This window comes from Melanotaenia boesemani, chromosome 3 (assembly GCF_017639745.1).
Source record: "Melanotaenia boesemani isolate fMelBoe1 chromosome 3, fMelBoe1.pri, whole genome shotgun sequence".
Lineage (NCBI taxonomy): Eukaryota > Metazoa > Chordata > Actinopteri > Atheriniformes > Melanotaeniidae > Melanotaenia > Melanotaenia boesemani.
In genome coordinates this window covers 22,051,755-22,077,656 of record NC_055684.1, presented here as the reverse complement: position 1 = coordinate 22,077,656, position 25,902 = coordinate 22,051,755, and the positions used below count along the sequence as shown (strand labels likewise).

General features: G+C 36.4%; 1 protein-coding gene across 2 annotated transcripts in view; it reads left to right on the top strand.

The window, feature by feature from the left end:
• The window catches only part of LOC121637304 (cadherin-22), a 90,736-nt gene extending 65,457 nt beyond the window's left edge, over positions 1 to 25,279 (top strand). For both annotated transcript variants that reach the window (XM_041981360.1, XM_041981361.1), the window contains 4 exons: positions 13,683 to 13,800; positions 18,182 to 18,331; positions 18,661 to 18,762; positions 23,903 to 25,279. In XM_041981360.1, the coding sequence (XP_041837294.1) occupies positions 13,683 to 13,800; positions 18,182 to 18,331; positions 18,661 to 18,762; positions 23,903 to 24,435 (903 nt within the window). In that variant the 3' untranslated portion in view covers positions 24,436 to 25,279. The remainder of the gene's footprint in view (positions 1 to 13,682; positions 13,801 to 18,181; positions 18,332 to 18,660; positions 18,763 to 23,902) is intronic.
• The last annotated feature ends 623 nt before the right edge of the window (positions 25,280 to 25,902 follow it).

Below are 25,902 nucleotides of genomic sequence, written 5' to 3'. Positions count from 1 at the left end.
TCAGCCTACGGGACATTCTTTTTCTGCTTGAATCCAGAAAAAATAGCAAGAATAAAGTTTTATTTCAGATTAGCTTACCATTCTGTTTGGAGTGACATTTGTACATGGCCTGTAGGTCTTGAGATAAGGAGCAGAATAGCTGATGTTGAACAATATTTATGAATCACTCTTACCAAAAAAATATATACTTATTTTTTTATCTCTGTACCCTAAACTTCACATATTTATATAACAGTTATGTGCTCACATATGTGTGACGGCACATCACCGGTATGCATGTATACTTGAGCCTTCTGATGCAGATTTCAATTTGCAATGAGCCTGTTTTATTTAATAAAGGACACAAAACTTGACTTCAAAATGCATAGAAGCAGAAAGGGTTACTGTAGTTAGACAGTGTGTTTTCATGTAAGTTAGCTTAGATGTTACGTTGTTTATTAGCTTAGATAAGCCCACTTTAGCATATATGATTAGTAATACTTTGTTCATTGATTTGTACATTTACATTTAGACATTAGTGGATGCTTTTTTTAAAAGTGACTTGCAAGTGAGAAAATTAAATTGAAGCTTCAGTGCAACAAAAAAGAAAAACTTGGTTTATACACTGGAGTGCTAAATCAATATGCATTGTCAATACACTAGATAGCTCGTAAACCCACAAATAAGAGCAGTCTGGATTGAGACTGCATTATGCATAGGGATGGCAGCACTAGGCAACTTTCCTGAGAAGAACAAAGTTTGGAGTTTAAACAGCTGGGTACACACCCCAGAGTAACTCTGTAGGGAACAATTTGTGGCTTGAGTTTAATTCTGGAAGTCTTGGGTAACCAGCAGAGTTCAATGACTAATGGAGTGACTTGTCCATTTTGGTTAATCAGGCAATAGGTTGGCGTGTTCTTGACCATTTGTAGGGCTTTTATGGTGAAAGTAGGGAAATCTTTTAGAAAAGCATTTTTATAATCAGAACTGGAGATAACTGTTAGCTGTACTACAAGCTAGGTGTCATAGAGAGTCAGGTGTGGCTTGATTTTTGTCATGTTATAGAGCGCAAGTGACACGATGGAGAGACAGATAGACCATGGCTTCTTTTTGACTCCAAGGTTTCTTAAAATTCTTAGGGGAGAGATATTAGAAGAGGCAGTTTTTTATGCTGACTCTGTGTGAGGAAAAATAATGACCAAGAGCTCAGTCTTAGAGAGATGAAGGTGGTGTTCCTTCATTCATGCTGATAGGTCAGACAGAAATACAACACAGAGTTAGCACAAACTGATTAACAGTTCAAATAGTTCATATTAAATTAGTCCATGCCATCAAAATGTAATACCATTACTGAGATTAAAAAAAGATGCATAATAGTAAACTGATGTCATATGTTGTCAGTCTTTAGTAATCTGTCACATTTTAGAATAATTAAAAATTCTTGATAACATTAAATAACACTTTGATTCTTGCTAAATTGACTTGTTGATGTACTGTAGTGGAAAGTTGGCAGTTTTTTTTCTTTTTCTTTTTGAATTATTTAAGTTTATTTATGGATTCTCAAATTAAAAGTAACATTCTTTGATGAGTATCTTCTTGGACTCTTGTAGACATGAAAACACTGAGGAGCTTTGCTATAGGGTGTAAAATTATAATTTGAAAAGATTTCCATATGTTAGAATTTCCATGCTGTTCTTTTACTTGTAATATCAGTTTACATAATGTCAAAAATGTAGGATTCTGTTAATGCAAAGGGCTGTTGCCTGATAAGTTGCAGCTCTTTGATGTTTACTGCTTCCAATGATGCACTTATTTATTCAGTAAAATAAGCCGCCAAAGGAAAGAGCCAGAGGTACATGCATGAGTCAGCAGATGTTTGTGTGTAAAATGATAAAAAGGAGTTTCAATTTTGTTTCAACTCCCAAGAATGTTGTTAATCAGTTTGGCATTTGGACACACAAAACATTCTTGGAAACTGGAATAATTATCTTTTTTTTTTTTAACCTGGAATACACAGACATTCATTTATTCATTCATTCTCTGTACCGTTTAGTCCATTACGGGTCACGGGTAAGCTGGAGCCTATCCCAGCATTAACAGGTGAGAGGCAGGGTACACCCTGGACAGGTCACCAGTCCATCACAGAGAATACACAGACCTCAGTGGCTAATGTTTTTTCTGTCTGTTACAGAATGTGCACTTGGTTCAGTTGCCCACTAAGCCTGATACCACAGATTATTGCTGTTTAATCAAATTTCTGTCCTGTTTTGAATTTATTATAACCCACATAACACCTGTTGTTGTTCCAATTAGTTAACATTTAATTGCTCAGCTCAAGATTTTAAACTTTTCACACAAGAACTGAATGACTGCAAATCAGTGAAAACCCACTTGGGAAGCATTATTTACATTTTATGATTGACAGCAGGACGTGGTTCTGGCTTGTAGAGTAAAATATAGATATATTTTTCAACATAGACCAGTCAGTCAGGCTGTCAGTGGAACAACAAGGCTCATATTAAGTGAAAACATTCACTGTTTCTCCATATCAAGTCTTAATGCTTGTCCCTGCACAGACACATGTTACAGTGAAATGAAGTGCACACACCCGTACATATTTGTTACTCACACAGCCTTCGCTGTCACACTCTTAATATGTCAGATCAAACCATGGCTTACTAAGCTAATGAGGGGTGTCCCATTGTGTCCTGCTCTGTGCTGTGTTATCATCCAGTCTTTTTCATGGAGTGTCAGTTCCCTGGCTCAGTTCTTGCTTTCGGTGGAACCACAGAGAAAATCAGATTTGCCTAAGCCTTTTAACTCCGGCTGAGTGTGATCCTATTTGAGAGCTGGCAACACAACCTTTTTGTTTGTGTTTAGAGGGAAAATGAGTGTGGAGAGAGGGGGAAGGGTTACTGTAGGTGAGAAGTGCATAATAACTGGGTGATATGGGTTAGACAGCTTTTTCTTGTGAACATAGTTTAAGCCAGGGCCATGGCAGAAATTGTTAAACAGCTTCTGGGGGTGGGGTTAGGACTCGTAAAAAAAAGGTCTCTTATACATTTCCTTATTTAGAAAATTTCAGCATTCTACTAGATCTTTTTATGTGTTGAATCTGCAAGCAGGTAAATGAATGAGATGCCTTTCTTGTCATTATTTTAGGTTTGGAAAGAAGATAATGTAACAAAAATAACAGCTGAAGACCATTTATATCATGAGCATCTTCACCTGAAAATATTCCTTCTTTTAGTCAGAGTTCAAAAAGTGACATTTATTTAAGGTTTAGACACAGCACTGAACAATCTGTATTTCTTAATCTTTTTTTTTAACAGTTGCTTCCTATCTCAAAGTTTTCCTCATCTATAAATAGTTTATTTATTTATAATTATTTGTGGTGCAGGAAGACGTTTTGCCTGCTGGTTTGCATTATGTCATTTCACAGAAAGAGTGGACCTGATGATGGGCAGAGCTGTACTTCTGTGCCATAGTATATTTTTTGCAATGTATTGGACAATATCAGTAGACGTGCTATCCATTTGGTAATCTTTGACAGCAGCTAGTACAGCCCCCTTTGGCAGAAATATTTATTTACATTTTATGGTATCTTTTTTTACATGTGATGTTGAATTAATTCTCTTCTATCCAATTCAGTTTTATTCATGTAGTGGTATACAAATGCCATTTGAAGGCACATTTAAAGACACAGTCCAACTCAGTCCAGAGATAATCCAATTTATATCACATTCACTCCAATCCAAATTATTCACATTCTTAAAAATCATGATAATTTACTTATCACTGATTTAGAACATCAGCATAATTTTGTCCAGTTTGTCTTTGGTCCCTTATCAGCTAACGATGTGTCCATTTATATTACTGATAATGTTGTACACCATTTTAATTTCAAAGGTGCTCATGTAGCTGCCAATGCTTCTACTTCCTTTTGCTTGTCCACACAGAGAAATTAAATGTCCTTACACTGTCTGTTCATTAACTTTGGTAGGTGATTTTAACATTTTACTTTTAAAGCTCTTTGTGGCCCAGCTTGAAATAATATATAAGAACTAACTTTCTCCTACCAGCCAGAACGCAACCATAGACCATGTTGCTTTCTCCTGCTTATTTACTTTTTATATACCACTGCCAAACCATTAAGTCTCTAGCACGAGCATCATTTTGATAGTTTTTTTGTTTATATTTTACCATCGATACAGCCTTTTAAAGAGAATTTAACTTAGAGTGGATTTTTAGCTAACACACACTTTCAAAGCGTGAGCCAATGCTAAAACAGAACTGTTGATATCCTTTAAATTATCCCAGTTTATCAGATATTACAAGTTCCCCTGCATAACAGTGTAATGTAAATTTATACATGTTTTGTTGGAAAAATACTTTCAAAGATTATATTTGTAGTACATACATATTTTAGACAGCAGTGGAGCAGTTTGACACCCGACCAATGCTCAACATCCACTGGGATTGTTAAGCATTTACTGTTTGATGTCCATAAGCCCTAATTTATTAAGACAAAAACCTTAGATTATTGTTGTAAAAAGCAGCATAGCTTACAAATCTTTAAATACAACCTGATTTCTGCAATTCCAGCGAGCAGACATGCAAACACGATTTTTCACTGCCAGCCCATTCCTCTCCCACCTTGTGGTATTTAGCTGACTGAATGCAGAGGGACAGATATCAATATAAAGCCATGTGTGTTAAAAAAAAAAAAAAAAAAAGCTGGATGGAAAGCCAAATACTAAGTATGGCCTGGGGTAACAGGGGCCTGTCAGCTCTGCCATGCCATCTCACAGCTGGCTGAGTGGGTCACTGTGACAGATCACCTCAGTTTAGCCACTGCACAGCCAACCCCCAACCCTTGGGAGAGATAACTAAATGTTAAGCCTGTCTCACACACACAGAAGTGCAATGCTTACTCACCTCATCCACATAGAAAGGGGATGCTAAGCAAACACAGTTACACATAAGACAAACGTAAGAAAGGAACAAAAGGAGAAAACAGTGAAAAACTCAGACAGACTCACAATTTTCCCAGACAGTATTTCATGTCTAGGACTGAGTCATCTGTCCTACTCACCAAATGCTTCTTTCTTTTGTTATCTCTGTTAAAGTGAATCATATAAATAAGCAGATTACATGAACACACACACAAAAAAAGCTTTTTCATCCAAGCATACAACCATACATCCTTCACTTCGGTTAATATTGAAGCGAACCAGTGTTTGCTACAGTATGTAATGACACACATTAGTTGAGCAAACAGAACAATAAGTCATGCTCCCTGCCTGAGTGTGTTTTAACCTTAGCTTCTCCATTCAATGCTTGACAGGTGTTCTCTTTTTTACTTCCATACTTGTAATTGTGTGTCCCTCCCCTTAAAACTGTTATCCCTCCTTGCATATAAAGAGACTAAAAGCATGAGCACCCACACTACACTTTAAAAGCACAACCTGTTCTCATTCCCGGGGCTTCAAATGGCACTATTTTGTCAAAGCCAGTAGTGCCTCTCAGATATGCAAAAGGTGTCATTTTATATCCGTACCATGATGCATTGGTTGTAGTTATATTTGAGGCTGGAAGCAAATGCTGCCTTATTAACCAGGGCTACAGTTTGTATTAAAAGACAGCAAAGCAAAGAGGGTGGTAGATTAAGGAACAAAACTTGTGTTTTTGAGGTTTCGGTTTGCCTGATATGACACTTTTCTTCATTAGTTTTAATTTAGAGTCAGTGGGCCTTGGCTCTTGCTAATCTGATTTGACACCATTTGCCATTAGGGAAAGGGTCAGTAGCTGTGGTGGTTGGTCTACATGCATCATCCAATTGTCTAAATGCCACTTTATGCATTTATACTCTTTTTTTTTTAGAGGAGGTCAATGTGGGAATTTGAGAATGAATTATGGATAGCTTTAACTTTCCACAAGCTTTTTAATTGTAAAATGTCATGATTCATGCTTTATTTCTTGGTTTATTTGTGTTCTTTCAAGATGTTTTTGGTGTTTAGTGTCATGTTCTGTGTTTTTTTTTTTTTTTTTTTTTTTTTTTTTTTTTTTTTGGTTTCTGCTCATTAGTTCACCTGGTCTGATTAGCTCATTCACTTCACTGGCGTCTAGTTTGTACTTCTTTGTATTTATACTCCATTGGTTTCAGTTCTTACTTGCCAATTCATTGTTTTCTTTGGTTTGATGTCACGGTTAGTGCTTTCTGCTTTCTGTTTGCCATGTCAGTTTCTGTTAGATATAGTCCAGGCAGAGTTTTTGCCACCGGAGTCTTTTTGTTCCTGTAAGTCAAATTTTTCTTCATTAAAACCTTTTTAACCTGTACCAGTCTGTCTCCCACCTCTTACAGCCTGCACTTGGGCCCTAACGTCCATGGCTCCCTTGACAGTAAAATGCTATATGTTCAAACTATATTTGTATACAGACCAGGTGAAATCAAGTAAATAACATTGATTTCTTTTTTTTTTTTTTTGTCTGTTGGGAAACAACCAAGGCAAAAGGATGTCCATGCAGATTATGGGGATATTGGAACAGAATTTAACTTGGCCCAAACTGCGATCATTATCCAATCCTGACCAAGTTGTTCTGATTTGTAAGCATTGGCAAGTGAAGTTCGCAAAGAGACAAAATTGTTTTAGCAAAATGTTGCACTGTTGTCCGGATGTTGAACTCATGCTCCACTTTTAAAAGCATCCTTTGGATGAAAGTATTGCACATAATAGTGGTATCCATCCTACTTCTGTCCTCCTTAAGTTTGTGGCTACTTAAATGCAACACTTGAGGCTGATACCTGCTGTGACACAGAAATTCCCATATGGATTTTATTTCCCTTCTGCTACATGTAGCGGTGGTAGTTTACCGGTTAATTTAATTACTGGGATACGGGCAAACTATTTGGTCATTTTGATAGAAAAACCTCTTGATGCTAACAATAAAATCCAGATTTCACTGATGAACCTTTCATAACACATGTTGTATGTAAGTCGATGTAAATTTATCCATCATATATTATCTATGAATTACCTTCCTGGATGGTTGATTTCAGCTATGAATGAGAAAGCCTCCTTCCTCTCACAAATTTCACCTCTCAGACACCTCCAGTGCAAATGGCCGCTAATTTTGGGAAAGTTCCACTTCTTACTTCTCAGAGATGCAGGCGATTTAAGAGGGTCAGGAAAGGGTACCACTAGATAGAAATCTAATTAGGCAATTGTGCTAGAGGGAGCGTTGCTAGCTACTTGATAAACTCCTACACACTAGCTTTCCTCCCTGCTCATTTCTCTCTGTCTCAGGACTTCAGTTTTCACTCACCCTCAGTCGATGCTGGGAGAACCAAAAAAAAAGAAAAAACAGTAAAGTTTGTAAGTGTTTGGGAACAGCTTGATATGATATAGTTTTTAGTTTAGCATCAGTGCAGGATGTTACTGTGAAGGCTACTGGAAACTGAGCTTGTTTGAACCTCTTTGTATATTAGTTTATATACAAGGACAACTGATAAATATGAACAGCAATAAGGGGATTATTTAGAGAACAAAAATACACAGAGATGTTTTACACAGATGTGTTTGGACTTTTTGGGCTTTTTACTCACATTAATAATATTACAACAAATTGGACCATTTAGACAGTTACATAAATTTAACAATGTGAAAAGTTTAGATTATGATAATGGTCTGAGTAATATTTTTATAAAGAAATTACACTGTGTAAATGTTAATAATACTTGTTCTAGTCAAGTATTAACCTTGGAAATATTTTTGCTAAATTCAAAACTTCTGCAGTTTGTAGTGGGAATCTTTCCTTGATTTAGAGCTAAAGCAGTAGCACCTATGATGGAGTCTAAATACCAAGCATGTCCTTTGGCTTCCATTGTAACATTGGAAAAACATTTAAGCATTTACTAATGACCTGCAGTCAAGATGTTTTTAGTCCTCACAGCAGATGCATTGAAATTGGTCTCTTCCTGGGATCGTGACTGGTAAACAGGACAACATAGTGCATTCTAACACTACCTTAGATCAGGGGTGTGTTGAAGCAAGGTTGGAGCTGGCGACCCTTGCCTTATACACAAGTAACATAAACTTATTTTAAAACTGCTGAATAGTAAATTGTATGAGATTATGTGTTGGTGTTACAGTGTTGTCTTACTTTTTAAATCTAGAGTAATTTGGTGTATAGGTAAGATTTGAAATATTTCTGTAAGAACACAGGCAATAATTACTGGAGTTTCTGTATTTCTTGAGCGCATATTTCTTGAACTTCATGGAATAAGCTTGTCATTTACCCTGAAATCATGCTGTGGCATTTTGTAATTATAAAGTAAACCATTTTATCCCAGACAGTATCCTGGAGCTGTGGGTATAACTAAGCCTGTTGTGTGTCTGTGACACAACATCAATGTTCAGAAACCGGTTATTGTGGAGGTGTGACTGGGGCCCAGAATTGTGATCGTCAGCGGCTCAGTCACAGTGATGCATATACTGCTCTCATAATTCAGAGCTTTGTGCAGAACCACAAATGAGGCGTTCTCAGAGAAACACATAATGCATAGTACGCTATAAAGCCTATGTCTTTTTGTAAAACAGGTGTGGAGTTTAGAAACTGTGTTATTCTTTGATTTCTTTAGTTAGCAGATGGAAGACAAATGGAGGAAACATTTCTTCTGAAAAGGAGAACGTAAAATGAATTTGCTTTGGATGAGATAAATGTCAAGGACCAAAAATCAGAGGAAAATAAAATCAGTGTTTCCATCACGGGAGTCTTTATGGGCAGGTTGTGTCCATTAATAAAATTGCAAACGAATTGGAATATTGGAAAGCTTTATATTATGGAATACAGAAATCACATTATTTCCAGAGCCAAACGGAATTGTTGCCTCCAAACATCCATCCAAACCACATGGAAGTAGTAGATGCAAATGTACAGATTTACACTTTATTTGCAGTAATTTCCTACAATTTAATTAAATTTGCAATACATTTCGGATGGAAAACACCTAGTAAAGAATAGAAATAGCAGACTTAAGAGGTACAATGGGAGTGAAGAAAAAAGGACTTCAAAATCCTGTAGTTGAAAAAGGAAGCAACAGCTGTAACAGCTGTTTATTTGTTTGATATATTTTCCTTTGTTTCATCTAAACTTTGAGCTTTTATTAAAAAAAAAAAGAAAACAGACTAAACAACCTACTTCAATCACAAACCTACTTCATGAAATCTAGTGAGACATTTTCTCACTAGATTATAGTTCTAGAGGTTGTTTGTCACATCTGCAGAATTTAGCAGCAGTTCACTTGGATGTGTGAGAGTGTATAACAGGGATTTACAGGGATTTAATTTATTATCAATTTTTTAAGTGCCTTTTCTGGTGATAAAAGCATTTTTACTAACCTTTCCATCCTCTTCAATGTGGATTCTTTTCTTACAGATCACTTAAGACTGATGGGTATTTAGTGGGAAGATCCTTTGCTGGTATGAATGAAAGCCTATAAAAACACTGTAGGCTGCAATGTGAATAGCTGATTGTGTTTACAGGGGGAGTAAATTCTGTCAATTCTGGAAAATGCTGACAGGAGTGTGGTGAAATTATACCAACACAGATACAAGATGTCAAATTGGCATAAACAGAAAATATGGAAAATTGAGACTTAATAAATACAGTGATAGCAGTCAGCATATTCTTTAAACTGAAAAGAGCTGATGAGAAAATTATATCCATCTGGGTTGAATACCTGCTGCTTTGTGTTATATAGACATACCCTATAGACAGATGATTAAAAGAAAGTTTAGTTGTGAAGTTGATAATGTTTCTCCACAGTCTATCATTTTATAAGTTGTAGAGCTTTTAGTTATAATATTTAAGGCTTGAAGGAATGAGCTGCCACTCTTGACTTAGAGGAAAACTTGGAAAACAGCTTGCTTTGCTCAATCTAAAAGTATCAAAATTCACCTATAGGCACTTCTAAAGCTCATTAATTAAACATTGTATAAGTTGAACACTCTTTGTCTTAAAATCAAAAGGTTATGTGCTGGACTACTTAACTTTGGACATATGCCAAGTAATGGAAACTCCAGGAGGACTCTTTCCCAGCCAAGAAATGCTTCAGTAGGAGTAGAAGGAACCATTTTTTGGATGTTAGAAAAGGCAAAACCTGTGAATTAGTGGTCACATGTAAAAACTGCAGGAAACCTAAATGCAATCATATGCTTGTGCATAATGTACACTGTGTGCACAATTATTAATTAATTTATAATTTATTAATTAAGGGTCCGAAGCCTTCCATTCATGGAGTTTGTCAGTTTATTGATCTGTTGACGATCAACCTTTTATGCAGCAGCAACCACAGCTTCCTAGACACTGTTCAGACTGGTGTACTGATTTTCTTCACTGTAAATCTCCCGTTTGAGAAGGGTCCACAAGTCCTCAACAGGGTTCAGGTCAGGTGAGGAAGGGGGCCATGTCATTAGTTTTACGCCTTTAAGGCCTTTACTGGCTAGCCACGCAGTGGATTACTTCGATGCATGCGATGGAGCATTGTCCTGCATGAAAATCATGGACCTCTTGAAAGATGCAGACTTTTTCCTGTACCCCTGCTTGAAGAAAGTGTCTTCTAAAAACTGGCAGTCGATTTGGGAGCTCATTTTGAGTCCATTTTCAACCCAAAAAGGTCCAACAAGCTAATAATACCAGCCCTTACCAGTACCCCACCTCCACCTGCTGGTATCTGAGTTGAAGTGGAGCTTACTGATCCAGCCACAGTTCCATCCATCTGGTCCAGGAAGAGTCACTCTCCTCTCATCAGTCCACAAAAATCTTTGAAAAATCTGTCTTCAGATATTTCCTGGCCCAGTCCTGTCATTTCAACTTATGTGTCTTGTTCAGTGGTGGTCGGGTTTCAGCCTTCCTTACCTTGGCCATGTCTCACCACGTCTCACCTCGTACTTCTGGACACTCCAGGTAGGTTGTAGTTCTGGGATATGACAGCGCTGGAGGATAATGGGTTCCTGGTAGCTTCATGTTTGATTCTTCTCAAATCTTTTGCATTTAATTTTCGTCTTATTTTCCTCGACACCGTTCTTGCGGCACTGTTGACTATTTGCAACAAAACATTTGATGTTTCTGTGATCACACTCCAATATTTTGGCAATTTCAGGAGTGCTGCATCCATCTAAGACTTTTTTTCTTACAGTTTTTAACCTTTCAGTCAGTTAAATCTCTTTAGCCCATTTTGCGTGAGAGAAAGAAGCTGCCTAATAATTATGCACACATTAATAGGGTGTCGATCTCCTTAGGTCACAACCCCGCTCATTAGACAAATAGACATCAGCTGATATGCTTAAATCCTATAAGCATTTCAAGTTTATACAGCTTGGAGTTGGAGAATATGCATGGAAATTATATAAAAAAAACAAAACAACTAAAAAACAACAAAATTCACATCATGAAACAAAAAAAAAAAAAAACTGTTAAACATTTAAAATATTCTATTCCTCTCCCATCTGCAAATGTTCACCTTACTTTCCAGATATACAGGTCACAGTTAACCCTTACATGCTGTTTATACATTGTGGCTTTAATTGATCTATCATGTCCTGTTTTACATAAAAAATAAAAGCTATAATAACTTAGATATATTTTACTTGATTTACTAATGGCATGAACTTTCTAGAACTGTAAGAATTTATAATATAACCATGTTTAGCCATTGCAATCATTAAACACTGTCTTCATTACTACATCATTAGAAGTTATAATTATCTTTTTTTTTTTATTTTCTTGGCTCTAGTGCTCTTTATTTTACAGTTAGTGTAAAAGGGGAAGTCAAAAGGGAAAAAAAAAATTACAGAAAAGTTGGTCAGACAGAGTTTTGGATGTGCAGCAAAGGACCTCAGGTGGGGTCAAGCATGTCGTCAAAGAGCTGTAGCCTCCATACATGAGGCGGCAGTTCATCCAGTTGAACTACACGCCACCCCATGATTATTTTATTTTAATTTATCAATAATAACTTAAACACAAAACATTACATAATGAAATGCTCATTATAAGTTACTTCTGCATATGAAAGACAGAAGTTACATCTCCCTCTCTTTTGTCCTCTTCTGTTGGCTTCTTGTGTAAAGACTAACAAAGACCATCAAATAGCATTGTTTTGTTTTTTTTTGTTTTTTTCATAGTCTCCCCACTCTGACACATCGTCCTCCAAATCACTACTACCACTAAACATGGCCCCATCATCAACTTTCTTAGGGTGCATTGTTTCTATTAAAGTCTAAATGTGCTGTTTTATTTCATTAAATAGGGTTAGGGTTAATCTAGAGCTCTGGTATATTTGCTTTGACTGAGTCACCATTATTATCTATACCAAACACAGATGTTATTGTGCAGCATTAGTTGTTGTCACACTAGTTAAAAATTGTAGAGAAAGATACATAGTTGTTCAAAACTTTAATAGAAAGAAAAGTTGCTGTTCACACTGAAAATAAAATAATTTAAAGCATGTTGGTTGAAGCTCATAAGACACACAAGAGTATTCGTGGGAAAATTTAAATCAGTTTCACTCACAGTGAATAGAAATACAACAGCTTACTTAGCTAAAGGCAAGCAAGCATCAGTCAAAGCTCCGACTTAACAGAATTATCATGGATTATACTAATAATTCTTTTTGCGAAAATGAATGAGACTTAAACAGTGCTTAGAGTTACACTTTTCAGATTACATAGTTAATATGATAACACTTTTTCTACATACATTACACAGTACATAGAACTATGACATTTTAGAACTTTTTTTTAAGACTAATTCGGATTCATTCTCCATTTATTTCACACCCAGTGATCACTGCAGCATTTCTGATTGTTTTTATTCAGCTACACAGAGAAGTAGTTGTGGTTTTGTTTCCTGGTGTGAGTATGCAGTAAACAATAGTGAAGCAAATCAAAATAATAAGGTTGTGGGCTCATACGTCATGTGCTGGCAGAGGAAACAGAGCAGATGGATGTGAAGTGAAAAAAATAATTTATCAGATTGTGGTTTGATGCTAGCTCCAGAGTAATAGCATGAGAAGAGGATGAATTGTCACAGAGAGCCTTGCATTAAGGTGAAAGAATATCCAGCGGTGGGTTTGATGTCTGTTCAGCTTACAGTTAACTCTGCTTTCACCTTTATTGCATCTACACACACAGAGTTCCCAAAACTGGATCATAGTTGCCTTTTTCTTCAAATGGTTATCATTATCATTTCGTTTGATAGGACTACACGTCCCACTATATCTGCATTTTTGTTCTTATACTTCATCTTCTTTTTGACTTTGATCTTTTGTAGAACAAACACATCAATTTTAGACTTTCTGTTCTTTTCAAAAAGGCATTTTAATATAGTTTTGCATTTCTAACATGGAGCCTTTTTAAAAAAAAAATATATATATATTGCTGTGTCTACCTTCTGCAAAAAAGAGTGTTTTATCTATTTGTCACTATAAGCCTTTTGAACTACTCCCTCACAGCAAGCCTTTTCAGTCTGTTGCATCCGGTTTTACCTCGCGCTCTCCCTCCTGAGAAAGACATTTGAAATGTAAAGTGCTTTTTACATTCATTTCATTGTTCTCATTGAGCAGATATGAGAAGAAATCTTACTCTTTGTTTCTTGTTTTCTCTCTCTCTCTCTCTCTTTCTCTGTCATTTCACTCTCCTTAGTTAATTCACACCATCAGTGTGGTGGATAAAGATGAGCCACAATCTGGGCACCGCTTCTACTTCACCCTGGCCCCTGAAGCCTCCAGCAATCGTCACTTCACCCTGTGGGATATCAAAGGTAAAAGAGCAAATATTCCATATTCTTGTATATCTAAGCTACTAAAATAGTCAACATAATGAGATTTTGAGCTTTTCTAAAACCAGGGGCCAGATTTGTAAACAATGCACACACACAACAGCCATGTGTCTTTGTGTGGACACACACAGCAATCTGAGCTTCATAGACGAGGGTAGCAGAATTTAACGAAACAGTTTTTACAATATGATAGTTTTGCTTTATTTTAATCTAATTATGGAAACTATGAATAACTACCATGCTGCTTAAAGGTTTGCAGAAGAATGACTGAAGATATAACTAGAGGACAAGTATAGATGACTTTTAATTATTATTGGTATTTATTTATTCTTGACACCAGATCATGGCTCCCACATTGCTTTCAAAAGAGTTTATTCTATAATTTTTCATGTCTGAGGATTCTTTGCTTTATGCTTACAGACTTCATTGCTTTTATTACTCTTTCCAGTCAAAAGTTTCTCTTCTGAGAACATCAAAAACAACTGATTTTATTTTCCTCCTTCACCGATTGATGGCTCAATTTCACATTCAGTAAAACTGACTTCTTCTTCTTCACTGTTGTATCTATTCATTTGTGGCAAAACAGTGTACCTGTGTTTTTGATTATAAGTTGAGTAGCATTTGTGCAATGTTTGTGTTAATTCATGTGTGTTAAACTTAAAGATAAATGACATTTATAAAAGAGAACCATGTACAGCTTCATAAATATGGCAAAAGATTGTGTATTTACAATTTTGCCATATATATATATATATATATATATATATATATATATATATATATATATATATATATTCATTGAATCTGGGCCTTACTGTTTGAATATATGTTGTGAGTGTAAATAAACATTTTTAAATATGTACATGCAGGGGTGTTGCAACCCCGTTATTCAGATCATATTATTTGTTACAAAGATCTGCTGTTTATGAAATAAACTATATTATGCTCCATCAACTGCCTTCGCTAACCCGGCTGTTACTGCTGCTGACACTGAAACACCAAACAATATAAACAGTAATAATAATAATATTATTGTTGTAATAGACTTTGTAAAAGAAATTCAATTAGTTTTTTATCAACAAAAAGTGTAAACATACAAATAGATAATTTGTACTCTAATTAGATTCATAAATTAATATGGATTCAAGTTATAAAATACTTCAATATGAATATCAGATTATTGTGGTAAATGCACATGAATTTGGAGGTTTGCTTTGAAAAACCAAAGTGACAAGAAATGTTAAAGTTTCATAAAATCCTGAAAGGCATTCTGCAAAAGAAACATTATGGTAAAACAGAGTTCAGATTGAAACACTCATCAAAGCTTAGGTTTCTTAACAACAACAGTGACGTTTATTCAGATGACAGATGGTCAACTTTTTAAAAGTAAAGGCAAAATTGTGTACTTTTTAAATTTAACATTTGCCCCATTATCAGGCAAATGTTTTGGCTAAACACCACCTGCTCTGATTCTCTAAGCAAAGCAATGTCAATCTAAATTATTTGATATCTGGTTTTAAAATGTGTTAGTTTGTCTTACAAGTTTGCCTGACTCTGAACACTGCTGTTTCCCCCAGTTCTAACATGTCTGAAATCATTGTTGTTAATATAAATCACATTTTTGATTAGAATGTGTGCTAGTTTGATTGAAAAATAGATGCTTATTTAGTTTCAAGTGTCATTAAAATGGTAATACATGCAACATTTATATGTTCTCCCAAAATGTAAGTAAACATAAAAATCCCTTTGTCCCTTGTCATGGCTTTGCTTTGTCAAGAAGATTAATTTTTTTTTTTTTATACTTGTCTTTGTTTTTGCATATGCGCTTTCAGATCCCCCGCTTAGAGATGTGTATCTAAGTAAATGTGACATCTAACAAAATCAAGATTGATCTGACACCAGGAAAATGTCAGGGGAGCAGCCCGAGCCAGGGAAATGTCACTATGTGAAGGCAGTGGGGTCTGCTGAAGGCTTGTTCATAAGCATGTGAATGGAAAGGCATACACCTTGTTTAATGTACAAACATACGTTGTATTGTTTGAACACATGCCATTGGATGGATAGGAGGTGTACAATGTATGACAGAAATGTCACAAAAATGTACACAAAGTACAAACAACACTATTACTTTGTCCAACTGTTCCTACTTTTCTATATGTTTTTAGTATTTTTAAAGCCAAACTGTATGATAGACACAAGGTTAAAGAAGGGAAATGTAAGTGGTTAAAAAAGATAAATAACAAATAAAAATGCCATTTTGCCAACACGTGTATACACAATTAAATATGAAATTCTATTTTTACATGCTGTTTGCATATTATTCCCACAAACACTACCGTATAGGTTTTTGTTCAGAGCTAAAACAACATAAAAAAATAAAAAATAAAAAATATAAACAGGTTTTTAATCTGCCTACACCTTTGTTTTTTCCCACTCTGGTGTCTCTTTACATGGACACATTTGTCAACCTGTCACATTCAGTCTGTCACTTCCTCTCTCCGTCATCATGCCTTCACATTGCGTTCTGTCTACAAGCCTTGACACGCAACGATGACATGGCATTTTTTCCCATGTTGCTAAACTCTTTGAAGTCTTTGCTGGCAGTCTATACACAAAAAACAAAATCTTGCTAAATTTGCTGCTTTATAAGAAAATTTTACCAGCAGAATGCAAATGTTTGTAGAGAAAGATTGTTGTACAAAGATGAAAAACATCTATTTGTGAATTGTGTGATTCAAACATTTGATGAAGTTATTTAGTTACAATTGTAATGCAAAAAACATCTACAATAGCATGCACTTGTTAGAGTAAGCGGATCCATACTTTGAATCTCAAAGATCTAGGCAATGTTCTTTGAGCAACTTTACCAGAACTTCTAAGCCAGTTCCTTTGTTGGTTGTACATATTTGCAGCTGAAACATCCTCTCAATTACTGCATACACACGAAACATTAAACAGTAATCAGTGGCTGTGTGATTTTCAGCTAAGAGAGTGAAATGCCGAAGATCAATCTTCCGTTGAAAGTCAGCCATTTCTGCAGGGGTTCTACCCTCTCAAAACCTCCATCTCCCTCCCGAGGCCACAAGCTGCAGAGACAGGCAGACTTGGCTGCACAGTCCTCCCTGCACTTAGGACCTAAGATGTTGACAGATGGTGTTTTGATGAGGAAGTAACTTAGCTAAAAAAAAAATGAGGGTGTCAAATTATCTTACATTATGGGGTGTTTGGAATTATTGATAATACAGAGTACTAAATCTTCGTACAAATACGATAATCATGGCAACACTGATGGAACCGACTTGTGTGGGTGTGGACTAAATTATTTTGCACCATTTTAGACACGTGATATGTGCCTTAAGGAACATCCGTCATTATTGGTAATAAAGAATTTAGTATCACATACCTACATTCAGCCATGTTGGCTTTCATTTTGACAACTGGATTTTCCAGGATTTCCCAGGGCCCCCACCCTGCCCTGGGTAAACAGTAATGCTCACCACAGAAGGTGGCTGTTGTAGAGTAAAAATGAAGGTGGCCTTTGGAGATATTTGTAATGAAATATTAAATACTGCAACATTTTTTAATGTATTAGATTTAATACAAAATTATAAAAGATGTGTCCATCTCTATATTGGGGTGACACTTTTCAAGCATCCTTCTGTGGGAGAGACTGGTGTGCAAAAGTCAAAAGGACAAAGTGAGGGGTGTAACATTCCTGTACATAAACAGTAAAATGAAAATTGTTCTACATGTGCCAGAGGAGTTCTAGGACGACATGGATAACAGTGATATATGTTCTGGAAGATGGATTACTTGCTATCCTCTATACAAGTCTACCCACAAGCCACTCTGACTCTATTTGTCAAAACCTCATCCTGTATTCTGTGTTACATTTATCTATGTCTGCAGCAGAGAGCTCATATACGCACTGGTGAAGTTTAATTTCAAACAGTGGCTCTCACTCCTATTTTCCCAGCTGCTTTGTGTTTGCTTTAGAAAGAAAAAAGTCAACCGATAAATGCTAATGAAACAAAAGCAGTTCAGTTTCCCTGAAAAAGAATCTAATCCAAAGCTAAATTTGACAATCTGGACACCCTCTTTAAACTTGAAGTATGTATCCGGTATCAGTATAAAACACTCCTCAACTTCCTCACAAAATTTTTTTTTTTTTCTTAATGTAATACACCTTTGAAAGCTATAATTTCCAAACATTTTAACAACAATAAATTAAACAAACAACAAAATAAGTGAATATGGAGACAGATTGGTCCAGAAACATGAAGTTGCTTATGTGTAATTCTTTGCTTTCTTTCATCTTTCTGACCTCCCCTCGCATCTTCACTAACTATCACCACCCACTCAGACAACACAGCTGGCATCCGAACCCAGAGGTCAAGATTTAACCGTCATGAGCAGAATGTGTACTTCCTGCCTATTCTAGTGGTTGACAGCGGGCCTCCCTCCCTCAGCTCCACAGGCACCCTGACCATCCATGTCTGTGGTTGCGACACAGGTGAGAGCAACTGTGGAAGCTGCACCATTACAAACATTAACATCACTGTCACCTACTGCGTCAGCAGCAGTTATACTGAAAGGTCATTGTGTCACTGCTTTGCTTAGCAAACAGTTCTTATCAGGTTATATTTATGGAAAGTAAAACAACACCAGGCCACAAAATCCACAGACAAATGACCCTCTACAGAGGCTTCAGACTGGTAGGAAATGTAGATTATAAAACCGTGGTTTTATTCCTGATAAGCCAGTGCTTAGTCCCTGCCCACTGAAGTGACTCAACACTGGTTTAAAAATTTTACAACAAATACTCTTTTTTTTCCAACACAGAAGGAGCAATCCAGTCCTGCAATGCAACAGCCTATGTAATGAGTGCAGCTCTCAGCCCCGGGGCACTTATAGCACTTCTAGTCTGCATGCTCATCCTCATAGGTAAGTAGTTGAATGCACTCGTGTATTTACACTACGTATGTATGTATGTATGTATGCATGGAAGCACAAGTGATTAATGGATAGATGCATGATTGATGGCTAGATGGATGGATAAGCACAATTGATTAGTATTTCTTTTCTGGGGTCAGTGCAAAACTTCAGCCGATCCACCTGGAATATTCCATTCAATAAGGGTGTATTCTAGTGAAAAAAGATACTTGAGGGATGCACCAAAACCATGACTCAAAATCTTCTACACAGAAAATCATGCTGCCAAGCATGTGTGCTTTAAAGGACTGACCACTTTGAGATGTTATCCATATTTCACGACTGAAAAGGCAACAAAAAACAAAGATGTATTACGTTAAAATAAGATACATTTTTCATTCTACTTTCATGTTCTTGTTGAACATTTTTCTCCGCTTTTACAAAGAGAAAGCTTTTGTTTAAAGAGGAATACAGATGCTGCTTGGTTTTATGAATGATATCAAGCCACTTTGATCCATGGAACACAGGCAGAGATGAAATGAATGAGAGTAAAGTGAAGGGGGGGTTAGAGAGTGCAAACAGGCAAAAGAGCTGTTTCAGCACTTATATCACTCTACACAGAAGGCTTTAAATAGACCAGGCTTTCCAGACTAGCTTGGATTTTTATATACAGACTTGTGCACACATCTGCACACTAAAATACCCATACATACACGGTGACCCTCTTAGATACCAAAGATGTTTAGTTTTACCATGTTTGAAAATTTTATGAGTTAGCTTCTTGCTTTCCTCCCACTGTACGTCTTTGGATCCCATTCCTTATTGACAGAAAGAAACAGCAATGCTGTCACTGTGTTTTGTCTCCCCTGCTTACGCCTCTGTGCATTTTACAGTGTGCATTGGGTAAGTGATGAATGATGTGACACAGCGCAGCTTTAACTGTGACTAACATTGCTTCACATTTTTTAGGAGCTTTTCTAATGAGAATTGTATAAAGTATGTCTCCATTAACAAAACCCCCTGGACCTTAAAAGCAGAGCATCATTTATTCATCACGGTTTTAAAGGCATCACAAAAATGTTATGTACAAATATAACAGAAATAAATAAATAATGTATACTATATACTATATACTGTATGTCTGTGTGTGTGTTCCGGACTCGTTTGATGGCACAGTGACATCTATCATGCGCATATCTGGAGCCGTCACTGCCCTTGGCGTCCCAAGGCTGAAAAACCGCACTATACAATTTGTTTTTATCAGGGAGGCCGCGTGAAGTTGCAGCCGAGTTTTGCTTCACACGCTAGGAAGCAGGTATAAACACACTGGTCGTTTTGAACGTGAACCATGACTGATTCAACAACAAAAAAAAAAGACATTATTGGAGGAAGAAAGGAAAAGAAAGAGAGAAAGGGCCAGAAGAAGGAACCAAGATAAGAATTTGGCTATCTGGAGAGAGCTCACAGTACTGGTAGGATGCAAGATGGATGCCGAATTATCCAATGATAGTGGGTGTGTCACTGAGAAAATTGCTAAATTTCTGTTGTGTGTTATGAAATGCAAGTTAAAAAAATGTTTCTTTGAATTTAAAAAAAGAAGAAAACAACATCCTGTGCAGAAAGAGTGTTGTTTTACAATAAAAAATCCCGCTGGTTTAAGATTAAAAGATAAATAAATAAATGCATGATTCATTTGATATTGAAATAATGCCAAGCTGAATCCAGTGGTAAGAATAATTGCAAATGGCGCCAATTCCATTGCACTCTGATAGTAGGAAATGGACAGTGTGCCTCATCAAAGCGCTAAAAAACTGGCTCTGTCTCAACTCATACCTTCTGCTTGTCATCATGACAGTGAAATCTCAGGGCTGCAGGAGTTGGGATCAGAGGGATGAGCAGTGTTTTCACAACTATCATGTGGTGTGAATAACAACACGAGAGTGAGGCATCTGACAGCAATCTTATCATCTCAACTGCATAAAGCCCAACACTTACTGACTGTGCCATATATGCACATTCACAAATTGATTGTGCACACATCAAGTTAAGTCTCTCCACACATCTTAACTGTGATTGAATCCATTTTTCTAAATGCACCAATATGGTGTGTAAATGGTATTTTATTTCACACATATGCATACAGTACCTATTCTGCCGCCTGCAATCACAAAAACTACCTTAGCAGCCAGCCAGCACTCTTTATCTCCAGAGGCTGGACCACCTCTATTACATCAATTGCTGGATGATGAGAAAAATGAAAACATATTTCTGCCTAATTACCTCACAAACAAACAGTTCCTCCATCAGCTCATTTATAGGCCTGATGTGATGAATCCATTCCACTGCATTGCAGCATCTGCATGCATCCATTCCAATTACCTCCCATCTGCTTGTGATGAACTCCCGCGTGAGGGCAACCAGCACAGCCCAAGGGGAAATTAACTGTCTTGTCAGGAACACTTATCGCAACATCTGTACACATGGGTATCAACTATATATGTATAGGTCAGCTATACACAGGTACATATGCTTTCTGCAAAAGTAACTTCAGTACATGGTGTTGTATTGACGTTTCCAACGGTGTGATAATCTCCTAGTTCAATGGGTTTTCAGGGGCTTACAATTCAAGCATCTTCATACCTAAAAGGTAGTGACACTCATCAGCGAAGAAGGTTTTGTCAGACGTCAGGTTATCTGATCGTCTTTTCATGAGAATGCCACATAATGTCAGACACTCTTTAGCATGATTAACTGATCTGCACCGAGCTGGGAGCTCATAATACTAAGTTTTCCACCTCCTATTACGATTCTCATTAGCGTGAATTTGGAGTAATTGTCTTAGTTCTTGTTTAGTATGCATGGCAGTGTGTGCCACAGATTACCACAAACCGTGACTTTTTCTTCCGCCTCATGGCAATTAATTTACCCCATTCATGAAGGAGAAGAATAAACACAATGGTTACAGACACTGCTTCCCCAGTGGAGCCCAGCAAACAATGTTAGAGGAGAACAACATTATCACTAAGCGATACCACATAAAATCCCTATTCAAGATGAGCAAGGCTTTTTAGTCCGGCACAGCTCTGCTGTCGAAGAGCACATGGGTGTTTTCACTCCGCCAGTTAATTTTAGACTGTATATTCCAAATGAAGACAATTACCAGGAACAGTAATAGAACATTTCTGCAGAAAAGCTTTTTTTTTTTTCTTCTTTTTAATTTTTGGTGCTTTACTTTGGAGAATAGAGCGTTTCACTGTCACATCCTAATCTCCTGGGAAACTTTAAAGACAAAATTTGTATGCATTCTTTAAAAAGTCCATATTCAAACTTGATCTTTGTTTTTTAACACATGTGAATCTTACGTGTATTGAGGGGTTTCCAGATGGGTCATACCCCTATTATAACTAATAGTATCTTTTAATCACTGTGGATTTTTTTTTTTTTTTTTTTTTTTGGAAGAGGATGTTTGTTTTAGAAGATTCATGGTGTCTATGTGTTAATGACACATCTAAATGTATCCTCAGGATACATAGCAAAGGAGGAAAAGGGTTTGCTTGTGTCTGCCTAAGAGAATGAAAAAGTACTTTTTTTGTGACCCTGAGGGGACATCCTGCTGCCAGTCAAGCTTAATACTTCAGACTAGAATTTTCACCTTTGCACATTTGTATCATTCACTGGTTTATGTTTTTATCATTACACTGTAAATTATTTAATAACAGTAACTTCAACAATCACTTATTGGTCACTGTTATTTGTTTTTAAACACATATAAACCAACTTATAAGAAGGTACTGTGAAATGGGGGAGCAGGAAAGGAAAGCGTTTTCTTTTCCTTGGTTATTGCACAATGAAAAGTACCCTCACATGCCCACAGTAATTTTAGAGATCATTTATTCTTGACAAACTGTTTATCCATTTCTCAATAATAACAGCAATTATAATAAAATTTCCCTCATCCACTTGTGGTTTATGCATAAGTATACCAGATTCTTGGAACAACTGCTAATTTATTTGCACTTTGGCAATCATCTGTGAGCTTCAAAAATACTCCCAGTTGATATTTTTGTGTGAAGAGTGTATGCAAATCAATTTTGTGAAAAAATATCCAATTAAGTACCAACTATTATAAGTTCAAGCAAAACAAAAAATAGGAGCATTCAAAATCACTGCTGTGTCACAGTTTTATTGCATTAGATGGTCTGGTAATGCTGGTAAATTGTAGGTGTGTATGTTCACTTCTGGGTGTAAAGTAAATTTTCCTGTTTCCTGAAGGAACTTTTTTTGTTGTTGTGGTAAATAGAGGGGGCAGTGCAACCCTGAGGGGGACTCATGAAGTCAGAGTGGGTGCCTGTCCTAAATCTAATCCGACATGTTGGCAGTAATTAAAATAGGTGGAAATTTAATCCTCATTGATATATTTGTGCTTCCCCACCCTTGTTTTCCTCTTGTTTCATTACTCTATAATGATCCAGCTCACCCAGTTGCTCATGTTAAATCAGACTGACTTTTCTGATGCATTTCCATCTATTCTAAGTGGTTGCCTTAATTCTTAAGTTTAAGAACCACAAAGCCTTATTTTCATTAGGCTTGGATGAGTATTGATATACAGATGGGCCGACATTAGGCCTTTTGAATCATATTTCTGGGCAAGGCAATCAGGCTTGTGAAAAATCAATGTTCATGCATTTGAAATGTTAAACTTGATAATACATTATCTTCTGTGAGATGAGAGTTAGAATAAAAGAAAGTAGTTCTAAACTTTTCCAAGTAAAGTCCCTGCAAATCCATTTTGTCTGGTGCATGTTTGACATGCATGTTTAGTGCAATTATTTTGTGTACTTGAAGTTTGATTTGAATTGAAATAGGGGTTGTTCTTATATATATATATATATATATATATATATATATATATATATATATATATATATATATATATATATATATATAGATAAAGAAAAGAGGAATTATTTTCTGTTGAAACTTTAAAAAAAAAAAAAAATAAATTCAGAGTTTAAAAAATATGCAAGGAACCTGTCCATTATTGTAATTTTATGGAGATGCAACAAGACTTCTCAAATCCTTTATATATTTTAACTGATGATTTAATTCTGTGTACTCATTTTCCCTGTTTTACTTTCTCTCTCGTCATCAGTTCTTGTCTTGCTGATCTTAACCCTGAAACGCCACAGGAAGGGTCAGCGGATGGCAGAGGACGAGGAGGACATGAGGGATAACGTCATCAAATACAATGATGAGGGTGGAGGGGAGCAGGACACACAGGCATATGACATGAGTGCTCTGAGGAACCTCTATGACTTTCCAGAGGCTAAGAGCTGTGACTCTGGCCCGGATATCCGCTCTCTGCCACAATGGATACAAGCAAACAGAGTGGGTGGTGGGGCAGATGGAGCTGCGGTAGCGGCAACAGCGGACTTCTCTCTTTTTAAAGGTTACATCCGAAAGAAGGTGGAGCAAGCTGATGCTGACCTGTCTGTGCCGCCATATGACTCCTTCCAGACATACGCCTTTGAGGGCACCAGTTCACCTGCTCTTTCGCTCAGTTCCATCCACACGCTGTCCACCACCTCCGAGCAGGATTTCTCTTACCTCAGCGACTGGGGACCACGCTTTAGGCAACTGGCAGGCTACTATGCTCCAGGAAACCTTGAGGAGGAATGCTCCTAGCACAGTTTCTTCTCAGTATAGAGACTGTTAAACACTCCCTGTTCTTCTATCTCCTCTTCTCACCCTCTGGCACTCTTGTGAGATCATCAGAGCCGACACTGTGTACTCATTAAAGTCAGAGTACCATCTCTTTATCTCTTTTTGAAAATTCCCAGTTGTAGACTTCGAACTGCTTTGAGCAACCTTTGATTTTTCTCTTTCTTTTACTTCAGGTTTTGAGTTTTCTCACTTCAGTCTCAAAGTGTTACTGTGGTAATGGTATTGGGAAAAGAATGAACGAACGATATCCAAAACTGCCATTTAGAAATGTGTGAAGAAAGAATTTCTTTGTCTCTCAAAATGGAAACCATAAGATATGAGACTGTTTTGAGAGTTCATAAGCATTACTGGGGCAGAGTTCAGCCAATAAAGAGGTACATTGTCCGAAATACATGCACCTGTTTAAGAAAAAAACAATCATGTATTTATTTGTTCCAATTTATTTATTTATTTATTATTTGTTTATACCATCATCACTATGGTGACTGTAACAGTGAACTTTGCTAAAGTGCAAAGGAAAAAGTGAAGGAGGAGGACATTACAAAAAGAAAGGACTGCAGTGCCAGAGGACTTCACAGAACATTGGTACAGATGTGAAATGTGGGTCATATAAAAATTACATTGCAGAAAATATTTGTATTTATTTTCTATGACCACTTTTGTAAAATAACCTACCTAACAAAGATAAGAGAAAAAGCAAGCAGAAAAGAAAAGAACTGCAGCAGAAATGAGTTACCAGTTCAGTTTGAGGTAAGATTGACATAATTTTGTGTATGTCAATTTCTGTATGTTGAAGATTTATATATATATATATATATATATATATATATATATATATATATATATATATATACAGTATATATATAAATATATATAAAAGGGGGGGGTCGCTCTGGAGTTCAAACACTGGGGACAACCGAGTGTTAACAATGTCTTTTCTTACCCTCTCTTCAGCCATTTTTAAGGCAATAAGGCACAAACAACAGTAAAATTAAAATGAACAAAATGAACAGAATTTGTGGTGTTGACTTGTAGCCAAATTTGTGCTACAGAAAGCCAAAATATATGATCCAGATTTTGTGTGAATGTGTCCACAATCCGATGTGTTAGATTTTGCTTTAATATTTTTCTTTCCATTGGTTGTAAAAAGGAGAAATAGCTCAATGGTTGTGTCAAACGAAGGAGAGGCGTATGGGATAACACATTATTATTGGACTGGTCACACCCACCTGATATCCCAACCTATTCCATGTTGACCTTAACTTGCAAATGTATGGAAAATTAAAAAAAAAAAAAAAAAAAAAAAAAGAGGAAGAAAAAAAGAACAATAAATATTTAATTTTTTTCGGTAAATCTTACAGTGTGCAAAAGCCTACATTACTCAGTGAATTGCTCTGTCAATGAGATCACAGAGATAAAGTCAATACA